General features: G+C 52.6%; 1 protein-coding gene across 4 annotated transcripts; it reads right to left on the bottom strand.

Moving 5' to 3' along the window:
- Window positions 1-1819: 1819 nt before the first annotated feature.
- LOC113957754 (acyl-CoA dehydrogenase family member 11-like) lies at window positions 1820-20750 on the bottom strand. Of its 4 annotated transcripts, none has more exons than XM_027665509.1 (15): window positions 20321-20750; window positions 16693-16925; window positions 16025-16124; window positions 14870-14987; window positions 14021-14154; window positions 13761-13919; window positions 13001-13095; window positions 12651-12750; window positions 11468-11608; window positions 10679-10771; window positions 10190-10297; window positions 4657-4828; window positions 3911-3977; window positions 3390-3613; window positions 1820-3230 (listed from the first exon to the last, which is right to left on the bottom strand). In XM_027665509.1, exons 1-14 carry the CDS (start codon window positions 20618-20620, stop codon window positions 3418-3420), a joined length of 2016 nt encoding a protein of 671 aa, XP_027521310.1. In that variant the 5' UTR covers window positions 20621-20750; the 3' UTR covers window positions 1820-3230; window positions 3390-3417. The 4 variants fall into 4 exon arrangements, with proteins under 4 accessions (XP_027521310.1, XP_027521311.1, XP_027521313.1 ...); XM_027665510.1 differs by having other exon boundaries at window positions 1820-3000; XM_027665512.1 differs by having other exon boundaries at window positions 1820-2706.
- Window positions 20751-21723: the final 973 nt, after the last annotated feature.

Below are 21723 nucleotides of genomic sequence, written 5' to 3'. Positions count from 1 at the left end.
AACCAAACTCATTCAGGTTTGAGATCTTTTTTCCCAGAAGGTGGAAAACTCAACTGGTCTTTGTCCTGCACTAAAGCCCTGTTATTCCCATTTTCCTGTGACTGCTGCTCATCCCAGCTGTGCTCCCATCCCTCAGCTCACCCACCAAGGGCTGTTTCTTCTCTTGGAGGATTTGCCCTCAACTCCCAGGGGTCTGAGCAGCTCCTTGAGCAGCTGTGAGTGATGTTGGGCCAGACCTGTCCCATCCCAGGACCTCGTACTCAGTTGTTCCATGATCTGATGGTGATTATTTAATCAAATCAAAGCAGGTCGGGGCAGAGCTGTGCTCACACTGGGGGGATCTGCAGCTGCAGGAGCGAGAAAGCAGCACAAAGATCCCGTTTGGCACAGGTAAGGACACACAAGGGAGCAGGGTTTCAGTTACACCTCACGGTTTGATTTCCTAGAGCTCCTTTCACACTCGAGTTACCTGTGAGTGCTTTGCCAGGAGCTCATTGCCCTGCAGGTGTTGTGTGCACATCGGTGCCTTCGGGCACTGCCCTCCTTGGGAACGCCGGGGGTGGGTCTGCTCTGCTCTCAGAGAAGGTTTTAACTCCCACGGGCTGTGAAGCCCTTGGTGCAGAAACTCCTGTCGGGGCAGCAGTGCCCTGGCAGCTCTGCCAGAGGAGGACACGGCTGACAGGGCATCAAAGCCCATTCCCCAGGGATCAGTTCTTCCTAAGGAACTTCCTTCCCCCTTTCCTTAGTCCCAGCTCTCAGCAGCCCGGGAGCCTCCCAGGACAGCGGTGCTGCTGTCACAAAGGAGCTGAGGGGCTGTGGAACAACCTCCGTGGGCAGAGGGGATCTGGGGAGTCACAAACAGCGGCTGCAGAACGGAAATCTTTGGGAGCTGAAGGGCTCCATGACAGGTGGGACAGCGGCGGGGCCACCCCTCCCTGACAGGGGAGGTGACACCAGAGTCATTCAAGGGCAGTGATCTCACACCCAGGCAGTGCTCGGTGATCACACCTGAGCGGTGCAGGTGAGTGCTGGGGGCAGCTGTAGTGTGGAAAACCTGCTGCTCTTTGGTGGGGAAGGGGAGGGAGGTGTTGGGAATGGCTCTGCTGCGCTGGGAGGGCTGTCGGGGTGGGACAGAGCCCACCCTGGGACAGGTCCTGAGGGGCTGGGGGGCTGCAAAGGGCAGTAGCCATGTGCAGGAGGCTGAGCAGGCTCAGAGGCCGTTGGACAGGTGGGGGTGTTACGGTCAGTCTGTAACTGCCCCTCGAATCGACCGGAATTACCCAGGACAAGGTTTGGAGTCAGAAGATGTTGTTTTGCTGGGCTGTGCTGGCAGGGGGGCTCGGCCAGCGCTGAGTGAAGGCCAGCTCTGCCAGGTAAGGGTTGGACCAGGTGTCACACAGTCCTTAGGGCTGCCCATCGCTGGCATCGCTCGGAACTGGCTCCTGAGCCCCTCGGAATTACGGTTTTCGGTTAAAAAGCCAAAGCAATGATTTAGGCTCTTTTTTTGACTGGTGAGAAAAGACAGAACGGTGATTCCTGATGGAGCTCAGGGCCCTTGGGGTCAGCTCAGGGCCCTTGGGGTCAGCTCAGGGCCCTTGGGGACAGCTCTGCCCTCAGGGACAGTTTGGTGTCTTGGTCAGTTCAGGCATCAGAGCTCCAATTGTTGCATTTTGGCATTTCAGGTCACCATATTCTTTGGACTTGGACATTTTTTAAATGCTACTAAAATTTGACCTTATTATTTAACAAATCTGGGTTTTAAAACTGATTTCCTGCAGTCCTGCCACGAAATGATTTTTACACCTTGCAGTGGTGATGTGTTTGATTGTACCTTTTTTTTTTTGTGGGATTTGTACTAAAATGACATCTGAAATCTCGATTAACTACTTGAAGCACATGAAATGTTTGAAATCATGCAAAGCTCTGAAGGCAGAGCTGTTCAGCAGCAGTGGGACGTGTCAGACCCTCGTGCTCACCTGTGTGCAACAGCAGTTCTTCAACCTCAGAGTGAATGTTTAGATCTTAATAAATTTCTCATTTTCCTGCACAGTGATGATTTCACAGTCCCTTGTTCTCTGTGTCGGGGCATCTGCAGAGCTCCCAGTTTGTGGGGCTTATTTTTAGGCAAATTATAGCTCGTATATGAGGAGCAACCTGGGCTGGTGGAAGGTGTCCCTGCCCATGCAGGGGGTGGGACTGGATGGGTTTTAAGGTCCCTTCCCACCCAAACCATTCCATGGTTCTATACTGCTGGGGGCTTTTCAAGGCCAAATACTCTTTATTCCCTTCAATGCACATACAAAGGAAGCCCTTTGGTGCTGGGACTGGTTAATGGGATTTGTGTGATTTCAGGGAAGCTCTGCCTGGCTCAGCCTGGGATCCCCGTGCCAGGACACAGAGAGCCCCTGGAGCCTCCCTTGCTGCATCCCACTGGAACTGCTCCACTCTGCTCCTCCCTGGAGGCAGCGTTTGTCCCTCGTGTCCTCCTGGATCTGCTGGTTTGGCCTCAGGGAAATGCTGGACAGCTCCATGCTCAGCAAACAGCTCCTTCCCCTTCTTCCCACTCGGTCTCCTGGCTGCTGTAGCACTTCCCAGCTATAAATTCCAGCTGTCTTTGGCCTACTAGTGCTTTTCTTCTGTTATTACCAACTTTTTAATTAAAAACTTGTAGTCATCAGGGCAATCCCAAGCAGGTCAACTGGCAGGCTGAGGGAGGAGAAGCACACAGTCAGCATTTAGGTGGAGAGTTACTGGATTTCAATCCACAACTTCTGTAGAATTTATGTCAGGATGGATTGCAGCATCACTGGGACACGTGCACAGGGAATTATTCAGCTTTCTGGAGGCCACAGAGAATAAAAATCTCTCTTTTCTTCAGAAAGCAGCAGTTCCTGAGGAGGTCAAGGTAGGAAGGGCTGTCTGACCCTTGGAGTCACGGTGGGTGACCTGGGAGCAAACCCCACCCTGGGCAGATGCCAGGGTGGAAGCCCATGGTTAGGCCTGGAAAGCAAGAAGTTGAACAAGGGAAAATGGTGGTTTTCGGTGTTTTTCTGTGTTTAATAAGCTTCAGAGAGTTTTGAGTTTGGTTTTGGTTGGTTTTCTTCAAAAAGAACACCATTGGCACTTGAAGAGCTGCCGCTTCCAGTCATTGTCTGGATTTGATCACTTGGGCTTTGCCTAAATCATGGTGAGAACATTCCAGCGTCTTGGAGTGACTCCCAGGGCTGTGTCTGCATTAGGAAACGGCCCAAAGCTGGGGATTTCAGCCTGGGGCAGGTGGGGGTCACTCCTGAAGGATTTGGTTTGGCCCTTGGTGGAACATCCCCACCATGCCTGGAATTTGCAGCTACCTGAGGATTTTGGGAGGGATTTTTTGGATTTCAGCCCACCTTCTGTGTGTGGTGGGGCCGTGGGGCCTCACAACCGGCTGCCCCCATGCCCCAGGGTGCTGTCCCTGTGCCCCAGGGCACTGTCCCCATACACCAGGGCACTGTCCCCATACACCAGGGCACTGTCCCCATACACCAGGGCGCTGTCCTGCAGTGCTGCCCCGGCCCTGTAACTGCCGGACCCTGACTCTGCGGCCACCGGACACAGCTCCTGGTTGCACCACCTGCATGGAGAGAGGGAACAGTCTGTGCCAGCCCTGGGACACACACAGGGCTCACACAGGGCTGGTGTCACCCTGAGCTGTGCCCAGGTCAGATCCCATCACTGCAAGAATGGAGATATCCCATGGCAGGGAAGAGCCCCGGGGCTGAGGGCCCAGCCCAGAGTGCTGCTTGTCTCCACCTGGGAACTGTGTGTGGCCATGGCTGGGGGTGGGATCACTCTGGGAGGCAGAGCAAAGCCTCCCACATGGCTCATGGAATCACCCTGGACAGGCAGGGCCGGGCAGGGCTGTGCCTACCTGAGGGCAGCGCAGGTGTCTGTGGAGGAGGCACCAGGCCGGGCTGCGTGTTCCATCAAAAGAGCTCCTGTGGAAGAGCAGGACATGTCAGCATTCCCAGGATCCTGCCAGAACTGCCCAGGACTTGGGAAAAGCAACTGGTGGTTATTTCTCAGGCTGAACTTCTTCAGTGGGAAAGGTGAGGACTGAGCTTTAAAGCTCCACCCTTGACCCAGGTGTGACCCAGCTGTCTGGGACTGACTCCCAGACCTTTCCTGGTCTGAAATCCATCAGCACAAGAAAGACGTGGAGCTGCTGGAGCAAGTCCAGAGGAGGCCATGATGATGCTGCCAGGGCTGGAGCCCCTCTGCTCTGGAGCCAGGCTGGGAGAGCTGGGGGGGTTCACCTGGAGAAGAGAAGGCTCCAGGGAGAGCTGAGAGCCCCTTTTGGGGCCTAAAGGGGCTCCAGGAGAGCTGGAGAGGGACTGGGGACAAGGTATGGAGGGACAGGACACAGGGAATGGCTTTAAATTGAAGGAGAGTATATTTACACCGGATGTTGGGAAGGAATTGTTGGCTGTGAGGGTGGGGAGGCTCTGGCACAGGTTGCCCAGAGAAGCTGTGGCTGCCCCATCCCTGGAATTGTCCCAGGCCAGGTTGGACAGGGCTTGGAGCAACCTGGGCTAGTGGGAGGTGGAACGAGATGAGCTTTGAGATCCCTTCCAGTACAACCTTCCCAGGATTCTGTGATTCCTGCCTTTGCCCCACCTGTGTAGATCCGTGCCAGGCTGTAGGAGAAGTCTCTGGCTGCCAGCTCCATGGTCACGGCGGGCTCTGGTCCCACTTTCTCCAGGAACTGTGTGAGGGTGCCCAGGGCCCCCCGCACCCGCTGCACGGCCGGGGCCAGCTCAGCAGTGCCCGATGCCAGCTCCAGCTTTTCCTGCAAACAACAACCACAGGAAAAATTGCAGCACATTTGCCTCCTGCGAGGGAAGGGGCTGGTGGGAGCCTGCACACGCCCAGCACTGACAGCGAGCTCAGAGCCCGGTGGTGCCACTGGCACTGCCCACGGGGAGCAGCAGCAGGGAAGGGGATGTGTCCAAGAGGAAGGTCCCTCGCTGTGGGAATGGAGAATTCCTGTGGCCAGCCCCAGGATGTTGCTGTTTCCATGCTGGCTTCCCAGCTGCATGTGGGGACCAGCTCTCACCCCCAGTTCTCTCCAACTTCATAACCTGTATCAGGGTCTAATTCTCCTGGGTTTATATTTTTAATTCCACAAAGATGCTGTGTCCAGGCAGGAAAATTCACATTTAAAGGAATGTTCCTCTGCAACTGTGTCAGTGGGAAAGGCCCCAGAACAAGAGGAAATGGCCTCAAGTTGCACCACGGCAGGTTTAGGTTGGATATTGGGAAAATTTCTTCGCTGGAAGGTTGTCCAGCCCTGGCACAGCTGCCCAGGGCAGGGGTGGAGTCCCCACCTCTGAAGGGATTTAAAAGCCATGTGGATTTGGCACGTGGGGACATGGGTCAGTGGTGCCCTGGGCAGTGCTGGAGGAACAGTAGGACTCAGTGATCTCCGAGGGCTTTTCCATCCAAAAGCATTCCATGATTCTGATGCACCGCAGGCATTCTGCTGTGCCTCAAAGCACCACCTGAAATCTCCCCTGGTTGAGCCAGGCCACTGTTCTCCAACATCCCAAATACTCTGTGAAAGCACAAGTGATACTCTGCCGAGAGAGTCTGGAATAGTTGTTTTTTGGACACAGCATTCCCACGCCTTTTCCCTGCATCTCCTGTGTAATTCCCTGTTAGGAAGGACAGGACACTGCCTGGTTCAGGGCTGGCCCTGCCTCGTGGGCTGTGATCCCATGTTTACTGTGCTCAAACCTGTCTCCCCACAGCAGGACTGAGGGACCAGCTCAGAGCACCCCACAGCTGGGCGTCTGAGCAGCACAGTGGGGGGTGCTGGTCATTAATTGGCTTCACCAATAACCTGCAAACGAGACTAAAGGTGGTAAAATCTGGTACCCAACTGGTGAGAATCAGTTACACAGAAAGAATTGTTGCTGTTTCTAGGTGTCAGTGCTGGGGTGAGCACACAGCTCCTCTCACTGGAATCCAGCTGGGCTGGGCTGCACAGGCTGAGCCTGGCTGTGTTCTGTGCCCCAGCTCCTCCCTCTCCATGTTCTCCATCTGCTCAGCCCAGAATCCCACATCCCCAGTGCTGCTGTTCTGGGTTCCAGGGGCACAACTTCCCCCCAGCATGTGCTGGACAAATACAAACACAGCCCCAGTGCCAAGAGAAAGCCCAAAGAATTCCAAGCCCACGGAATGACAATGAGGTGTTTCAAAGGAGCTGGTTGCTGACAAGGATCAAAGACCTCAAAGGCATCAGCATATTCCCAGCAGGTTGGGTGGAAGCCAGAACAGAGACAACACGTGCTCCTGTCAGCACCTCCCGCTGTGGCTGGGGCACCACCACACAGCTGGGAAGTTTACACCCCTGGAAACACAGAGCAGGAACAAAAAAGCATCATTATAACCTTAGGGGAACAAAAAGACCTTGTATTGTCTTTGCCCTCCAATTTTACACTTTTACTTTTGTTCAGACTGAACTTATTCCTTTCCTAACCAAAAGCTCCTTCTGGAAGATCACGCTGGGTTTTTCCATGTCCTCCCTGCATTTGGGAGTGAGAGGCTGGGAGTTGCTCCAGGGGTGATGCTCGAGGCAGGAGCAGCTCCTGCTCTCTCTCCTGCATGTTGCTCTGCTCCAGCTCCAGGGTGTAACTGGGGGGAGGCACAGACATCACTGCCCTGCCTACACTGCTCTTTTCTGTTTGAAATCATCAGCAAAAGAGCTTCAGAGCTCCAGCGTTTCTGATTCCTTCTGTTTTCACTGAGGAATTTTAAGATGCTGCCCATTTGTTTTCTCTCCATCAAGCAATGTGGTCAGAATGGTTCTTACAAGGCTAATCATGAGTATCTAAAAATACAGCAACAGGAAGAACATCCCCAGCAGGGCTGAAAGCACCACCTCATGTTGATGCTTTAGGTAAACACACAGCCCACCCTCAGTAACCTCCTTTTGTTTCCTGTTGCCTGAAAATTGGGGTTGTGCTCTGAAAAGGACCTGCAAACACCACCACGTGTCTCAGATTGTATGGCTGATTTCCAGCCTGAGTTACAGCCCTACACAGACACTCTGGAGGCAGGAGTTGACTCTGAGCCCTGCACGATGCACAGAGGGCTGGAGTTCAGACACTGCCCTGGGATATGCCCAAATTTCACCTGAAGTGACTCAAATGCAATAATCAGCAAACTGCCCAGAGCTACTTTAGAGGCACTTTTCAGGTTATAATTGAATTCTAAAGTACACTCAAGGCTCTGGCTCAAAATTCCAGCTAATAAAATTTTAGTACAACATGAAATGACTGGGCCTGTGCAGCATCCACCTGAAACTGCCCCCTCGGTGGAGCTGGAATCCAGGACATGCCCTGGGCTGATCCCCCAGCGTGGGCAGCAGGGCAGGGGGGATTGTGCCCCTCTGCCCCCTCAGGTGAGACCTCCCTGCAGAGCTGCTCCAGCCCTGGGAACAGCACAGGGAGGACGTGGAGCTGCTGGAGAGAGTCCAGAGGAGGCCATGAGGATGCTGCCAGGGCTGGAGCCCCTCTGCTCTGGAGCCAGGCTGGGAGAGCTGGGGGGGTTCACCTGGAGAAGAGAAGGCTCCAGGGAGAGCTGAGAGCCCCTTTTGGGGCCTAAAGGGGCTCCAGGAGAGCTGGAGAGGGACTGGGGACAAGGGAGGGAGGGACAGGACACAGGGAATGGCTTCCCATTGCCAGAGGGCAGGGATGGATGGGATATCGGGAAGAGATTCTTCCCTGTGAGGGTGGGGAGGCCCTGGCACAGGTTTCCCAGAGAAGCTGTGGCTGCCCCTGGATCCCTGGAAGTGTCCCAGGCCAGGTTGGACGGGGCTTGGAGCAACCTGGGCTGGTGGAAGGTGTCCCTGCCCATGGCAGGGGGTGGAATGAGATGAGCTTTAAGGTCCCTTCCCACCCACATCATTCCAGGATTCCATCCCTGTCTCTCACAATCACTCTTCATGCCATGTGTTCTCCTCAGACTTTCCAGCCTAATAACCTCTGGATAAAGTGGTTTGTCACAAACTCACCTGTGTATTAAAAACACCAAAAAATCAGCTTTTCACAATCTCATTGCACAAGGATGAGGAAGCTTTGTGTATTTCCTGAGGGTAATTACAACACTGGGTTTCTGCTCCTGGTCACAACACCAGCAGCACTGGGCATCCCACCATCAGTAGAGGCAACTGTCCCGGGATAAAAGCAAAAACGGGTGGCAGAGGGGCCAGGGGGGATGTCAACCTTGATCCAACCTTCAGAGAAACAAGTGCTGTGGGAAGTACTAATGCTGCTCTCTGCAAAGCAGTCTGACATTGGGCACAAATCCTGCACACTGAGAGCCTTGATGGACAAACATAAAGTACATTGTACTTGGTTTGTGTGCATCAATAAAAAGGAAATGGATTGGGGCCGTTAAAATCCCTTTATGATGGGCTAAATTATTTCCTCACTAGACAGGAATGGGAGGGACGTTTCAAACGGAGCCAGACTCCCAGAGACTGAAAAAATTTGGACACTTGGAGCTCAAAATAGAGGTTGTTTATCACCTGTGAGTGAAACCCTGATTCTGGGGTAGAAACTCAGTGTGCTCCTGCAGGCAGAAATCCCTCCCAGGCTGTGGTTCCACTGCCTGGCTGCCCGTGGCATAAGAGAAAAGCTTGAACTGGCCAAGTCTGATCTGTTCTATCCAGGAGCACCCCCAGTGCTGTCCCAGCTGAGCCCGACCCAGCCCCTCTCCCTGGAAATGCAGCAGCCTCAGAGTGAGGAGGACAGCAAATGCAGTGGCACTTACTGGAATTTGGAGACCTTGAAGTCAGAGCTTGCTGCCCTCCAGCCTCACACACGGTGATTGGTGGGAGAACAGTAATGAGCTCGTTAATTAATGAATCTCAGAGTTTGGTCGCTGCTGTGCAGGTCCCTGCTCTGCATCAGGACCTTCCCCAGGCTCCCCTGATTACCCAGCCGGGCCCTCCCACTGCAGCAGGGAGGTGCTCTGGGGATCAGCACGGCACCTCTGGGGGGGATTTGTTTGGACTGGTGTTAAATGGGAGACTGTGGAGGCTGCTTCTGTCCAAATGATTTTTGGAGCCAGATCCTTTCCTTCTCCGCTCCACCACCTGCAGTGTCAGCCTAAGCTGCTGTTTGCCAGCACCTGGACCATTTGCCATTAGCAGTTGTGCTCAGTCCTGCTCGTGAGCAGATTTGGCTTCTTGTTTGGTCATCAAATTGAAGTACTTCTTTCTCAAAAGGTGTCTGGAGGTTGGTAAGGAGACCCTCATCCCCTGAGGTCAGAGGGGTGCTGTGCACAGAGCATGGCCGAGCTGGGGGTTTGAAATGGGAAGAATTTGCAGCCACTGGGAGAATTACTCAGGATCTTGAAAGCCCTATCTAGCTGTCAGTGCTGCAGGAGCACAGTGTTCCCTTCCCACAGGGTGTGGATGGAAAAGTGAAGGCTACACACAGCCCAATCCAGCACTCCAGATGCCCAGGATTGCCTTGCTGTACATGTGGATTGCTGTGTCTGGATTAATAATATCACCTCTGGGAAAACACCCTCTGATACACTGATCCTGCCTCCCAGGCTGGTTTCTGTCTCCCTTTTTGACACACACCAAAACAGTGATGCTCATTTACCTTCATGAAAATCTGAGCTGCTGCGGGCCTGTCACCTGAGCAACTTTAAAGGCAAAGGCAGAGAATGGCAAATCTAGAGAGACAGCAATGGAATTCCTCTGGCTCTTCTCATCTTTTCAGTGGGAATAAAAATAGACAGTCATAATGCAGTAGGTAGCTCTAGTGAGGTTCAATATTCAGCAGTCTTGTGGTGATTTTCCAGTTAAGGAACAAAACCACAAAATTATTTTGGATTCAGGAGGGTGACTCACATTAAAAATGTACTTATTTTGGTGCCTGTCATGAGGGACTCCGACAATGCAAACTCTTCACTGCTGAGCTGAAAGTATCTGCACACAAGGATCCCAGGACAAGCACTACCTGCATCCTGCTATTTAAGGAGCAGAATTGTAAGACACCTTTGGAATACTAGTCTAAAACTTTCAGTTTGGGCATATTCCCTGCCAATCTCATTCAGGAGCGTGAACCCCAAACAAGGCTCTGCCAAGGTGGGAAAATGAGGCTGAGCAGGGCTTTTGGAGTGGGCTCACCTGCACTGTGGACAGGAACACGGCCATCACCCGTCCTTGGCTCTTGGCAAGGGATCGCAGGACATCGAGGGACAGGATGTTGGTTGTTCCCTCCCAAATAGACAGAACCTGTGGGGAAGAGGAGGCTGGGCAAGAGCAGGAAGGAGCCTTTGGAGTGACTGCAACAAAAATAGGGGAATGTGAGGAAACAAAGACATGGAGCAGAGCTAAGGGATATTAAGGAAATCTCCAGAAACGTCTGGCCTCATCAGGGGAAAGGAGGGAGCTCAGCTCCATGACTGTGCTGGGGAACAACCCCAGCACCAGGAACACATCCTGTCCCCTCCTTGGGAATGGCTGGGCTCAGCAGGAAGGCAGTGAGGGAAGAGCTGCCACACCTGGAGTGAGCCTGGGAGGACTGTGTTCCCCTTGGAGCAGGTCTTTAGCAGGGAAGCAGAGTGCTGTGCAGGGGACTAGGGCACACACAGGAGCTTCTCCTGCTGCTCTTACCAGAGTATCCCGGAGGATGACTGGCACGCCCGTGTCCTCCATGTAACCTTGGCCCCCAAAGCTCTCCATGGCCTCCACAGCCACAGCAGTAGCCTGCAAAAGGCAGAGCTGGCATGATCCAAAGTGCATGAGGGGAAACAACAGTTCCTACTGAGATGGGCTGACTGGGCCCTGCTGACCTCCTGAGGCCGTTTCCTCACTACATACAAGAGGAGAAACTGGGGAATGAAGACTGAGAGAGGACCTGCAGGAGCAGGCAGACCTTGGGAGAAGATCCCAGGAGAGTCTGTCTCAACACAGTCCTTCCTAGACAAGGTACCTGTTGTGTGCTTGGTACATGGGAGCGTGTTTCTCTAGTCCAGGAGAGCCCTAACCTTCAGCTTCTGTGTATGTAAGCTGAGGGCCATGAGCAGAGGGCAGACCCCTGAAGTTAAGGCTAATGTTAAGCTCTTAACATCTACTCTTCTCTTTATTCACAGTGAACGATATTCTCTGTGGCTGTGTCCTCCTTGGACATGGGGAGCCCCAGCAGCATTCCTGTGGCACATGGAGCACTTCTCAGCAGTGCTGGCTGTCTCTGTCCCCAGATGGCTCAGGTGAGAGCAAAGGGACAAGGCTCCTACCCACAGAGTCCGGTCTCCAGAGCAGTACCTGCTGCAGGTCCTGCTGGTATTGCTCCCTCTCCCTGCCCTTCATGTTGGCTGTGTTACTCAGCCCTCTTTCCAGCTCTGTGGTTGTCCATGTGCCACACAGCCCCTTCCCAGGCTAATCAAACTGCCTGTTCCATACCTGCTTCCCCGTGTACAGTTTGGCCACAGGGACCAGCAGTCTCAGGAGCAGCTGGTCCTGCTCACTGGCCAGGCTGGTTTCTGCCAGGCCGAGCAGGCGAGCGACCTCCATGAGCAGCAGAAACGCCCCTCGCGCCTGCACCTGTGAGCAGAGAACAAGGGGTGTCACTGCCAGGGATCTGGGACTAGGGCTGATTCCATGATTCCATGCTGAGGTGCCATGGGACTGCCTCGAGGGGAAAATGCCACCTCTGCCTGCACAGACCCACAGCTTCAGAGACAGAGACCTCCTACCAGGCAAGGCACAAAGCACAGAATACCAAAGGTTCTCTGGAGCTGCTGTTCTTGGACACTGTGATCTGAGGAAAGGGGCAATGCCACTTCATCAGGACTGCTTGAGCCTTAGCAAAGCTCCTACCAGTCATCCAGGCCACAAATCCATATCCTTTCCAAGGGTAAGGGATGTGACACCACACATATGCTGGTCAGTCTCTGAGCACCAGCAGCTGCAAGGCCTGTGACAGATTTCTTGCTGAGCAACTTACTTCCCTGGCAAACTGTGACTTGGGAAGCATCAGGATATGGAGCTCTGTAGCTCCTCTGCATAAAGATGTGCTGTGGGACTGTATAAAATCTGCCCTTTCTTTCAGAGGTGGAGTTCTGGCCACAGGCTAGGAGAAGCTAGAGCTTGAAATTATGTTTGCCAGATGTTGACACTTTCCCTCTCCCCCAACTCGCAAGAGAATTTTAAAATGCTGTTTACAGCCCATCTCCTGGTGCATGAGCTACCAGGGAAGCTGGGTGAGTCTGTACCACTCCTGGACAGGAGTCTGGTAACTGCAGTTCAGGTGATTGTGGTGTCAGGCTTGGACTCTGATGCCAAGACCCAGTTTCAGAGATCATGGCTCATCACAGCAGGGGCACTCATGAACTTTGGTGTTCCACCCAGGAGAGCTCCCAGGTAATTGTTTAGGATAACCTGAAGTCCAGCAGGGAAGCTAGGTCTATCATCAGATCAAATCCCACTAGAATGTGGCAGCTTCCTTGCTGCATACACCATGTAGCAGGAAGAGCCTCCTACATCTGACTGCTGCACACTGCAGGCTGGCTGTGCTCATTACCAGCAGAAGAGCTCTGCCCTCTTTCTTTCCCAACAGGTTCAGCTTGGCTCCCAACAGCCTCACCTCCATCCGGGCTATGGTCTGCATGTGTAGGGGATGGTCCTTGAGGAGCTTCCCAAAGGCAACCCTCCTGCGGGCGTACTCCCTGCTCAGACTGATCATCCTACAGGGAACACAGGCAGAACACAGACCTTCCACTTCTGAGCATTCCCTTCCAGCCACCCCCACCAGAAGAACCCTGCTCAGCTGTACCCCCCAGCCTGGGTCACCCCCAACCTCCTCCAGCACTGCTGCCTTCCAGACCTGTCCCACAAAGGCATTAGATGTCACTCAGCACAAGGCCGAGCATTGCCAAGTCCCCTTGTCCTGACAAGCTGCTCCTTCAGCTCGGGGGGGATCCATGCTGCCTTCACCTTCTCATGGAAGCTACTGCACCAATGACATTGTGGATCCGAGTGATGTTCAGCATGTTGGAGATGGAGGCCACTCCACGACCCTCTGCAGAGATCTGGAACAGCGAGGAACAAAGGCTGCTGTGAGCCTTTCACACTGCCCTGAGTGGGGATGGGGTGGATATGGAAGTGAAAGTGGTGCCAACAGACAGATGGGCACGGGCTCCACTCCATTCCTGTCTGACCTCAGGCACCTCAGTGCTTTAAAATATGGCTGTCCCATGTTAATCAAGTCTGTGGCACAGTGTGGCTGCTCCATCCCTGGAAGTGTTCAAGGCCAGGTTGGATAGAGCTCTGAGTAACCTGGTCTAGTGGAAGGTGACCCTGCCCCCATGGCATGGAGTGGAATGAGATGAGCTTTAAGGTCCCTCCCAAGCCAAACAATCCTGTGATTCTATGATTCCATGACCAGAGAGGTGGCATGATCAGTTCTGGTCCCTGTTGCTTGCTCTACCTGCACATTACACAAACTGTACCTCAGCTGGCTCAGTGCATCTGGATTAGGGAAATGGCCAGCCTAAAATGACTTTCTTTTTTTTCTTCCCTCACATCTTTTCCTGAGCTCTTCTCAGCCGTGCTCCACACAGCCCCACTGCTGAACAGCCAGACAACAAGATGGAAGGGGGGGAGCTTTTCCAGTTGGGATCACTGCTGAAACCCCCAGGAGTGTGTGCTGTGCCAGGCCAGCCCAGTGCCCAGGGGAGGGTGAACCCCTTCTCACCAGCTCTGCTCTGGCTCCCTGCAGCCACAGCTCTGCCGTTGCCATTTGTCTGGTGCCCAGCTTGTCTTTGAGCCGCTGCACCTGGATGTTGTTCAGCTTCCCCTCCTCGTCTTGAACCCTCAGGAAGAACAGGGACAGGCCCCTGGAACCCTGGGGACACTGAAAGACCCACAGTGAGGATTTAATTATGATGAAACAAGGAAGAAAGAGAATGTCCCTGCTCCTTCACCTGGCGCTGCCATCCAACAGAACTGGTTTACCTGTCCTTCAGCATCTGCTATCCTGGCCAGGGTTAATGCCATATCAGAGTCAGCAGCTGATGTAAACCACTTAAATCCATAGAGACGAAAGGTACCATCCGGCTGCCTCCTGGCCACGGTCTCGGTGCCATTTGCTGAAAGAGAGGGGAACATTTCTTGACCTTATGGGACCTTCTGTGTCAATCAATGCTGCTTTTTCAGTTTAAGCAGCAGCTCTTTTAAGCCACCTCTTGCTATGAAGATGGAGCATGGGTGAGCTTTTAATCTCTTTCATTGACCCTCGATAAAAAATGCAGTGTGTATAATCCAGTGCCTCCGGTTCTTTAGGGGCTGCCACAGCCGAGAACACTAAGGGCTCTGCAGATCTGGGAGCCCTGCAGTGATGCACATCTTTCACTTCACAGCTGATCTTTTCACTGCTTCAACCAGAAAACCAGCTGCAGCTTCATCAGACTCCCCTTCCCCAGTTCTGCCTCTGCAGCAGAGTTCTGAGGTTCCGTAGCCCATTATTAATGTTAGTAGGCAAATAACTAATGTTATTACTAACTAACATTAGTCAAGTTGAAGGCCAAGGATGCCTTCTCAGTCATCAAGGGATGGACTTGACTGTGTGGCTCAATGTTTAGATTATAGAGCTAGAGATCTGTGTGTTACCTGTGCAAGGAGCACAGGTCTGTGCCTGCCTGTGTGTTCTGCTTGCGCCAGTGGACAGAAGTTGGGCATTGTCTTGGTTAAAAATCTGAGCTATGCAGAGGATTCCTAACCAGCTCCCTGGCTTTGTAAGCTCCCCACACCCTTCATTTTCTCAGTTCTCACTGCCACATCTGTCTCCCTCCTCAGGGCACGTACCAACATCCGAGCCGCCCCTGCGCTCCGTCATCCACTGGCCAGAGGTCCAGAACTTCTTGGGCTCACGGGATGTCAGACGGTCAAAAGCACTTTTCAGAGACCCAGGAATACCCAGCGACTGTTTGGGGGGAGGGAAAAGAAGCTGAGATGATCATAACACAGTAGATGGAATCAGACAGATGCTTTAACTGCCCCTGGTGTGTCCTGGGCTCAGACCAGCCGGTCTGGAAGCGGGTGGGGTCCTGCACTGCGGAGCATCTGCAGGTGCTGCAGAGAGCCTGTGAGCCAGCCAGCTCCTGCCTGGCTGCTGCAGCACTGTGCACATAGAAGGTGTTCCCTGTGTTACAAAGGGGAGTGCTGAGCATCCTTACCCTCCTCAGATTTCAGCACCGCTGGACATCTGGACAGAGAGCTCCCAACACAGCCCATGTGCCAGGTATCAGCATATGTTCATGTACACTGGATGTCACCAGCTGGGAAGAGGTAACTGCCTTGGGCTGGTTTCATTTTTTTGAATTAAAATGCCCAGTTAGATACTTAAAGGATATTTTCCTCTGAATCCTATGCAGCCACTGAGGGAGTGCAAAGGGTGTCACTAAGATGCAGAACCAAATATTCCAACTGGGAAAGTCTTGATGGCTTGGTGAATTTACACCAGGTATGGATCTGGCCCAGTATATCTAACTGCCACTCCACATAAGGAATAGGAAAATAAATAATCTTGTAGTAAAAACATCATAGGATCATGGAATGGTCTGGGTTGGAAGGGACCTTAAAGCCCATCTTGTTCTACCCTCTGCCATGGGCAGAGACACCTTCCACTAGACCAGGTTGCTCCAAGCCCTGTCCAACCTGGCCTTGGACACTTCCACTTGGGACACATTTCCAACTCCCTGCAGTGTCGCAGGTGTCACATGCAGCAAAGGCCTGACTGTACACAGTGCTGTAAGTAAACATAAACCTGGCGTGGGCACAGAGACTTTGTCACTAACAGACAAAGGCAGTGGGGGACGGAGCTGAGTCACAGAGCAGGCAAGGGTCGTGCCCAGAGCCAGATGGTGGATCAGTGCTCCTCCATCCTTGGCCGGTGCTCCCATCTCTAACCAGAGCTGCCAGGACGTGGGCTGTGCCCTCAGGGACCAGCTGAGCTCATACCTCAATGACTTTGGCTGCCCCATCAGTCATGGCCAGTGGACAGTTGAAACCTCCAGAGGAGGTTGAGAACAAGTACAGTTTGACAGCCTGGTACAGGCGGCTGAGAGAGAGAGAGAGAGAACAGACGGGTTACACAGCAGTGCAACAGCGGGAGAATAAAACATCTCGACTGGGAAGAGAGGGAAAAATACAGCCAGAGCAGGTGAGGATCAGACCACTCATTTCTGAGAGGGCAAAAGCTGCTCCTGCCAGGAGGAGAGAAGAGAAGCAGCAGAGTGTCTCAGTCTCAGTGGGACTGCCAGCACCAGGCCAACTGGTTCAGTTTTTAACAATAAGAAATGTGGGTCTGTCTCCATGGACCGGAACACAACGAAACTGCAGGTGAAATATCAGATCTTTAGCTGCGTTAGCTGGAGCAGTGCAGGGAACTGCCAGGCCCCACAATCAGGAAGGTGACATCAAAAACTATTATGATCAAGTGTGGGCCTTTAGTTCTGGCCTATCATTGTTGAAGTGGAACATTGCAGTGGACAGACAGTGCTGCTGGGGACAGCAGGAGCTGAGCTGGTGTCCAGGCAGCATCTGTTACCCGTTACACAACCAGCTGGATAAACCTTGCCAAGAATAACCAGGAAGGCTCTGAGTTGCTCCCATTCTCCCCCAGTTACCTCCAGTTGGAGTATTTTCTCTCATAGGCCTCAGCAATCAGCCCCTCTTCCGCCGAGATCTCCTTCATCCTCCTCCAGGCCGAGCAGGTGTCGATGCGATCCACGCGCTGTCCCCAGGCGTCAAACTGCCGGAACACGGGGGGGTTCAACTCACATTCCCATCCCAGGGGTTGGATCTTGGTTAGCAGGCGGTTTCCAAATCTCTCCAGGTCCTGATGCACCTCCTCCAGTACCTATGGAGCAGCAAGAAGAGCCCTTCAGCGCAACCGTGGAAGGCAGGAGCCTTGGTCCCAGCTGGAAAGGCAGAGCACTGCCCATGTCCTGCAGTGCCAGTGGTCTCTTGCCACCTGACCCTTCTGTGCATTTTGTAACACAGCACAACAACTTCTCCCTCAGCCTCTGCTGGCACAGCTGTGCTCCATTGACACTTTTTCTCTTTTTGCCCTCACAATCATTTTTTCAAGTTACTTTTGGCAACATGTCTGGATTGTACAAAAGGCAGAAGTGCTTTAGTATCAGGGCTGAGAATGACACAGATGCACATGAGCAGAGGGGTTGGGTGAGACGGTCTCCAGAGGTTCCTCAGCCACTCCATGATTTACTGCTGGAGAAGAATGCCAGGGGAAGGGCTGCCAAAACTGGAATGCCTTCCTCTGTACAGGAAAACTTTCACTGGGCTTAGCAGTTATCTGCCTGTCAGGTTAGTAAAGGAGGGATGGAGGAATCATTTCATCCTCAGCTTGGCAGGCAATGTGTCTTGATTCAAATTCCCACCCTGCATCCAGCTTCCTACAGGACCCTGGAGAAGAATTCATGTGCCCTTGTTTCCCCTGGGCTTGGCTGACCAGAACAGAGCAGTCTGTCCACAGTTAATGGAGGGAAACCAGCGCCCACCACAGAGGAGTGACTCATTCCAACTCCCTCACATTCCTGTTTCAAGGTGACAGTAATTGCCTTCTGCAAGTGCTCTTCCCTCTCTGTGGAAAACATGAGTGAAGTTGTCCAACCTTAAATAACCTGACTTAGAGAAGATTAAAATCAGACCAACAGGACCCAACCTCCAGCACTGTTGGACCCTCATTAGCATAAACACATCCGAGGCTGTACTGGGGGTCAGGGAAGCACCTGATTTGCTTCCATCAGAGGAGTATTGTTTGCTGTCCTCTGCCCCTCGAGAGACACTCATTCCCTCCTCAATAAAACAATCAAGGAGGTGAATGCCATAGTTGCTGTACCTAAAACAGTGCAGTTATAAACCCCATTAATGTGCTGCTGTTGAAATGCAAACACAGCTTCTTCCTTTCCTGCCCCCCCCCCCGTATTGACTTTCCACTGAGCTACATCCCGTGTGATTGATTCCTTCAGCGCTCTGCTGTTCTGCACTTGTGATGAGGACCCAACACACACGGAGCTGTGTCCAGGTGCTGCTCTGGAAGTCTCCACCCTCAGACCAGCCACTTTTCCTTCAGGTGAATGGTGAAAGAGTGTTAAAAATCACAAAACAAGCCCAAACTATGCACAAGAGCCTGTCAGCTGGTCCAGCTCATGCCGCAGTCCTGTTTCCATTGGAGCCCAGCTGGGATGGGTGTGCACCTCCAGTGCTTATCATTTGAACGTTGTTTACAAGGCGTAACCCAGGAAACCAGAGTTCATGGACTTTGCTGATCCCTGAAGCACAAGAACCTTTGAACTGCTTACCTGGTATTTTTTTGTGGGCAGAAGAGCATGAGCCTACCAGATAGATCTCTTGGTTTGAGTTCACACTACAGGGAGCTCGTCCATATTTCCTAGAAACCCCAACTGCCTTGCTGGGAGCTCATGCCCTGACCACACACAGCCTGACAAACCACTGACACATAGCCTGACAAACCACAATAAACAAATAAATGTATTTATTCCCAAGGTGAAAGAACAAAATCAAAACTCCTGTGTTTGTGACTGCTGAGCATCACACACAGCAGCCTGAGTGCTCCAAAGAACAGACACTGGGATATGGAGAGGACACCTGTAAACCACCAGAGCTGAGGCTGCTGGGTGATCTCCTTCACCCTAATCTGCCCCTTGATATTCCAGGCATGAATATATTGGAAATGTGCAAATTACTGGACATTAGGAGTGTGACCCTTTATAGTAAAGGACATATTTTCAGGTCGATCAACACCAGATATATCCTTCTTCACAACAATGCTCAGAAAAAGCAGGTGCTTTGTTCTGTGTTCTGAAATCACCTTCAAACAAAGGAAGAAATCTTTTGTGCCATTCCAGGAAAATTTTTGTGTTTGCCACTGAATAGTACAACAGGAATAAACTTCCAACGTGGTGTCTGCTTCGGTGGGACACCCAGAGCTTCGGGGGTTGCTGCTCTCCTGGTCAGGAAGGTGTTCCCATGGAAAGCCGGCTCCCAGTGCTGCAGACAGCAGCCGGGGCTCTCCCTTCCAGCGGCGAGGCAACACTGCCCCGCGGGGACCGAGAGCAGAAATGAAAGGGAGATGCTGCTCTGGGAGATTTCACAGCCGCTGTTCTCTCTTTGGGGAAGGAGTGGAGGCAGCTCTCAGCCTCACTGAAACACAGCATTGATCCTTTTATTCTTTGGGAGACCTGAATTGTGGTTCTTCCAAAGATGCAGATCAGGAGCAGGATCTTCACGGTTGCTCAAAGGCATCATCCTTTCCCATCTTCTCTTCTGGCAAGAAGGCCACGGTGGTGCTTAGAGAGGGCTCATTCCTGTCTTTAGGGATAGCTGTGACAAAAGCAAGCTCCCATTGCTCCCACCACACTCTTCCCACCCGGTGCCTGCGAGGCATCGCAGACCCGAAGGGAAAGCAGAGGAGGGCAGAGCCTCACTGAAAGCCACGTTCTTCCCCTCTGCTCACCCAGTGGCTTTAGAGGTCACTGCAGCTTCTGCTGCAATAAATCATGGAGAGATGTCACACTCTGCTCCATGAGAACGGGTCCCTGAAAAGTGGGAAACCAGTGTGGACCTTGGGGTGTTGTCAGAGGACAGCCAGTGAGGTGAGCTGCCTGCTCCCAGGGGTTCCTCAAGGATGAGCTCACATCACAGAAACCCACAGTTCAGGGTATCACCACACCACCTGCACCCCTGAAACCTGTACAGGGTCTTTTCTGGCTGAAAACCAACCCAGAAATGCCACTGGCCTGTGCTGAGACCAAGCAGACCCCAAGGGGCCTTTGTACCCACTCGAGCACTCAGCGGAGAATAGCCCCATTACTGAGAACAGCCCCATTCCTTAAGAATTTCCTTAAAAGCCCCTCTTCCCAGGGGAAGAGAGGTGGAAGAGCACAGCAGAGGTTGGAGGCATCTTAGTTTTTAACTTCTCTCTGAAATTCTGTTCTGCAGACGACCAGACAACAAATACCCACACCGACAATTCCACAACAACATTGCAACACTCAGCCCAGTCCCAGGAGCCACTGAGCCACTTGCTGTTTATGTCGTGACACTGTTTGTCACTCCTGCCCTCAAACATAATTAGTTTTAAAGAAAGCTGATAAATTCCCCCCAGTTAAATGCTCAAAGGTTCAGAGAAACATTCAATTCACAGGATGAAACAGCAACTGGGAGGAGCTGTGGTGGGTACACATGGAAACACAAACATGCATGCCAGACCTTGGGAGGAAGGTGAGTTTTCAAGTAATTCCGAAGCAAAGTATCCTCCAAGTATGGGTTCCCAGTCTTGGGCTGCTCTTGGAAGAGGGTCTCCGTTGGTCTCCTCACAAGGGGCATTTCCAGATTTTCTAACACTTGTTTCTGCTGCGTGCTGACCGGCTGCTCCTGCCCCACGGTCGTGCTGATTCCTTTAACACTCGGTGTTTGGCACCTGTCCCTGGTGCGAGGCAGAAAGTGGCCCGACTGCCAGGGCTGGATGGTGGCACTGGATCTCCACCAGGGCAGGCGACGGGCAAACATGATTCAGCAGAGCCCTGAGCGTGTCACGCCAACAGCTCTCACCTACAGACCGTTCCTCACCCGACAGCAGCACCAATCCTGGCTGGGGTGAGTGTTGTGAAACTGTTCTGCCTTCACTCCTCCCTCCGGAAGGAGTTTTCCTGCAGCTGTTGTCAACCGAACTAGGGAAAAGGTCTTTGGCAAGAGATCAGAAAATGGCCTAGAAAAATACAAGTACTCAGGAAATACAGTGCTCTCCCCTACTAGCTGGGCAAAGCATCATAACCGGTCAGACTGACATTTCTAGAGCTGGGGGAACTGGGAAGGGGGGGGGTGAGGGGTGTATTCTCACCTGAATTGCTTGAAATGATAATGGGGTAAAGATGAGGAGGAGAAAATACTTTTCTTTATCTAAAAGATAACAAAATGCCTGGAAATGGGAAGAATTCATTTAGGCAGGTTATTCTGTAAGTAAAATAGTGGGGAAATGGAGAACTCATCCTCCTTGCCTGGGCTGTGAAATAATCTGGTTCTTACAGAGTCCCTTTGAGTTGAGTTGGGACAATATTGTCTCCCTTTCCCTAGAGAAGTACCAGAATATTCTAAGAATGTGGCTTGAGTAGTTGAAAACCTGCACCTTCCTCGAGGTGATATGCTGCAAATAAACCTAGTATTTGGCTATAAAGTGATTTTAAACATACATGATACCACACCATTCCCTGCCATGGCTGGCCCTGCCGCTATTTCTTCTGCAGGGTCACCTTGTGTCCTGGTTTTGGCGAACGACAGGGGGCTAAATTGAGGAATACCATCCTAAAAGAAGGACACCTTGCCCTGCCCGAGTTCCAGGTGCAGGGCAGCAAGGACAGGGACAGACAGGGTCAGGGACAGCGGCACACACAGACACACGGTCAGGGTCAGGGACAGACACACGGTCAGGGACAGCAGCACACACAGACACACGGTCAGGGACAAGGGCAGACACACGGTCAGGGACAGCAGCACACACAGACACACGGTCAGGGTCAGGGACAGACACACGGTCAGGGACAGGGACAGACAGGGTCAGGGACAGCAGCACACACAGACACAGGGTCAGGGACAGCGGCACACACAGACACAGG

Source organism: Corapipo altera, unplaced genomic scaffold (assembly GCF_003945725.1).
Source record: "Corapipo altera isolate COAL_440 unplaced genomic scaffold, ASM394572v1 151, whole genome shotgun sequence".
NCBI classification, from domain to species: Eukaryota; Metazoa; Chordata; class Aves; order Passeriformes; family Pipridae; genus Corapipo; species Corapipo altera.
Note: the sequence above shows the minus strand (reverse complement) of the source record. Positions and strands in the feature narration are given on the sequence as shown.